Source organism: Austrofundulus limnaeus, unplaced genomic scaffold, assembly GCF_001266775.1.
Source record: "Austrofundulus limnaeus strain Quisiro unplaced genomic scaffold, Austrofundulus_limnaeus-1.0 Scaffold851, whole genome shotgun sequence".
In the NCBI taxonomy this organism is placed as follows: domain Eukaryota; kingdom Metazoa; phylum Chordata; class Actinopteri; order Cyprinodontiformes; family Rivulidae; genus Austrofundulus; species Austrofundulus limnaeus.
Window position 1 is genome coordinate 147,564 of NW_013953253.1, and position 2,748 is coordinate 150,311.

At 40.1% G+C, this 2,748-nt stretch overlaps 1 protein-coding gene across 1 annotated transcript; it reads right to left on the reverse strand.

Moving 5' to 3' along the window:
- Window positions 1-1,858: 1,858 nt before the first annotated feature.
- On the reverse strand, window positions 1,859-2,338 carry tfpia (tissue factor pathway inhibitor a; the record flags this gene model as incomplete). The annotated part of the gene is given in 2 exon segments (XM_014029084.1): window positions 1,859-2,084; window positions 2,165-2,338. Coding segments are annotated over 2 exon segments (251 nt in total), but the record flags the coding sequence as incomplete, so codon positions are not given.
- Window positions 2,339-2,748: the final 410 nt, after the last annotated feature.

Below are 2,748 nucleotides of genomic sequence, written 5' to 3' on the forward strand. Positions count from 1 at the left end.
GCAGTCTAAGTCTATAGCAGCAGAAATGAAGAATAATTCAGGAAACCTAAGTCTAACTATAGGATTTATGAAAAAGGAAAACATATTACTAAGAATATTACTTGCGTAGAAGTCTTAAAGTATCTGATTTATTTTGTACTTAAGTATCAAAAGTAAAAGTATTAAGTAAAAATGAAAGGTTAGATTTTTCAAAATACACTTACTGGAAGGTGACCTCTTCAAAAAATTGTTTTTCTAATGGCGCGCAGCTTTGATTAATTGTATACAAACTAAATACAGTATCAGAATCGTATATATTTATACTTCTCATCCAACCAAAATTAAATTCACTCTATCCTGGAGGTGCAGTTTATCAGGATATTTTTTAACAATAACAAGTCAAAACGAATTAGAAGTAATGACTTTCTACTTACCTTTTTTTAAAATGTAAGGAGTAAAAGTAAAAAGTAGGCTGAAAAATAATTAATCAAGTAAAGTACAGATACCCAAAAATTCTACTTAATTACAGTAACAAAGTATTTGTACTTAGTTACTTTAAAACTCTGGTTTTAACTTCACAACACCAGCTGGATAAACTGCTGCCATGAATATTCCTGTCACACATTTCTGCTCCTTTCACAACGATGAGCAGAAAACACAGTTTTATGATAGATCTGCTCAAAAGCTGTTAAAAAGGATTCATTCAGAAAAAGAGATTCTGGTTCAGATTTCCTGTAGTTTTCTGCTACATCATAGTTTCTCCAGTTTGAAAGTACATAACGAAAATCAGGACCATTCAGATCACATTAAACGTGTCTTTACAGGTGGTGACAGTCAAAGGATGAACAGCAAACCAATAAAAGAGTCTTATTTGAAAATGGATCATTACAGTTGATCACTATGGTTATGGCAGCAGAGTAACAACTGGCACAGCTAGCTAACAAGAAGCCAAGTGTTACACAATGTGCTGGTGTCGATCACAATTGTGTTTTCCTTTGAGGGAACCTATAAAATACGTTGCTCTGCTAATCCTCCCCTGTGTGTCTGTTAGGACTGTGTGTGTGTGTGTGTGTGTGTGTGTGTGTGTGTGTGTGTGTGTGTGTGTGTGTGTGTGTGTGTGTGTGTGTGTGTGTGTGTGGGCTGGAAGAAATCTGCTTTAATAACAGCCAGGAGAAAACTATTGCTGCTGCAAATAGCTGCAGGTCATGTCGGCTCGATGAAATCTCCTCTCCCTTTGCGTTTGTCCTCCCATCGTTCTTAAATCATTTTTACCTCCGTCCTCTCTTTTTCCTTGTCGTATAATTCCCATCATCTTCCACTTTTCTCTTCCAGAGCACACGCAGCCATGCAGCGGAGGGGAAATGTCACCTAAACTCAGTTTATTCAGGTTTTGATGTGTGAAATTGAATTTTCCCCATATATAGGTAGGGAGGGAGGTACTGGTTTGTCCATTAGGTGGGTCGTTGGTTGGTTGATTGGTTGGATGGGTGGATAATTTATTCGATGGATGGTTGGATGGATGGATGGATGGATGGATGGATGGATGGATGATGGATGGATGGATGATGGAAGGATGCATAGATGATGATGGATGGATGGATGGATGGATGGATGGATGGATGGATGGATGGATGGATGATGGAAGGATGCATAGATGATGATGGATGGATGGATGGATGATCGATGGATGGATGCATAGATGGAGGATGGATGGATGAATGGATGATGGATGGATGGATGATGGAAGGATGCATAGATGATGATGGATGGATGGATGGATGGATGGATGGATGGATGATGGAAGGATGCATAGATGATGATGGATGGATGGATGGATGATCGATGGATGGATGCATAGNTATTATTTATATTTTGTCTATTTTCTCCTTGTTTTCATTGGTTGAATCTAATTGTTGCAGCAGCTTCATTTCTGTGAAATTAATTCTGATTCTTGATAAAAGTTTCTGTCCTGATGAATCATTTTTCAGGTTTAAGAGTCGTGAAAAGCTGAAAATATAACAGACATAATTACATGTGTGTTCGGACCGAACGGTTTAAAATCTTCTTTACGTTCTTCTTCTTTATTTTGATCATCTTCTCATGACCTGAAGAAGCAGCAGAACATGTAGCGTTAGCGTCGTGAGCTGTGAGCACCAGAAGGTGCTGACTGGTTCTGTGGACGTACCCTTGCTGGTTCTGATGCACTGGTAGTAGCAGAGCCTGCGGCTCCGGAAGTTGTTCTCGTTTCCTCCACAGCCGCTGTAGGAGAACGGCTGGCATCGCCTGCTTTCTGGGTTGAAGGCAAACCTCCTGTCAGAGCCGGGACACGGCCCCCGCTGCACCGCTTTCAGACAGATCTCTGTGGATCACAGAGAAAACGTCACTTTGTTCGTCTCTGCTGCCGTTTGTTCAACTTTGTTGTGAACGAGGTCGTTTTTTTCTGCCGTACGGTTTTCAGCATGTATCCTTAAAACGCTCAGCTCCTTCTGGACATTCCAGCTACGATTTTTGGTTTTTCAGCCGCTGTTTCCCCTCTGAGTATGAATGAAGCTGTTTTCAACATCCTTAAAATCCCTTAAAATGTTTATAAATCTTTACAGCACCTCACATCTTTTGTTCTGGTTCCGCTCTTTTTACTTTCGTTGTGCTAATTTTAGCTTCTTTTTTGCTAACTGCAGCTTTTTTCTGCTACCACTATTGTGATTCGTTTCCCATCCAAGTCATCTCCACTTTGCCATGCTTCTCCTCCTGCATACTTTGTCCTAGAGC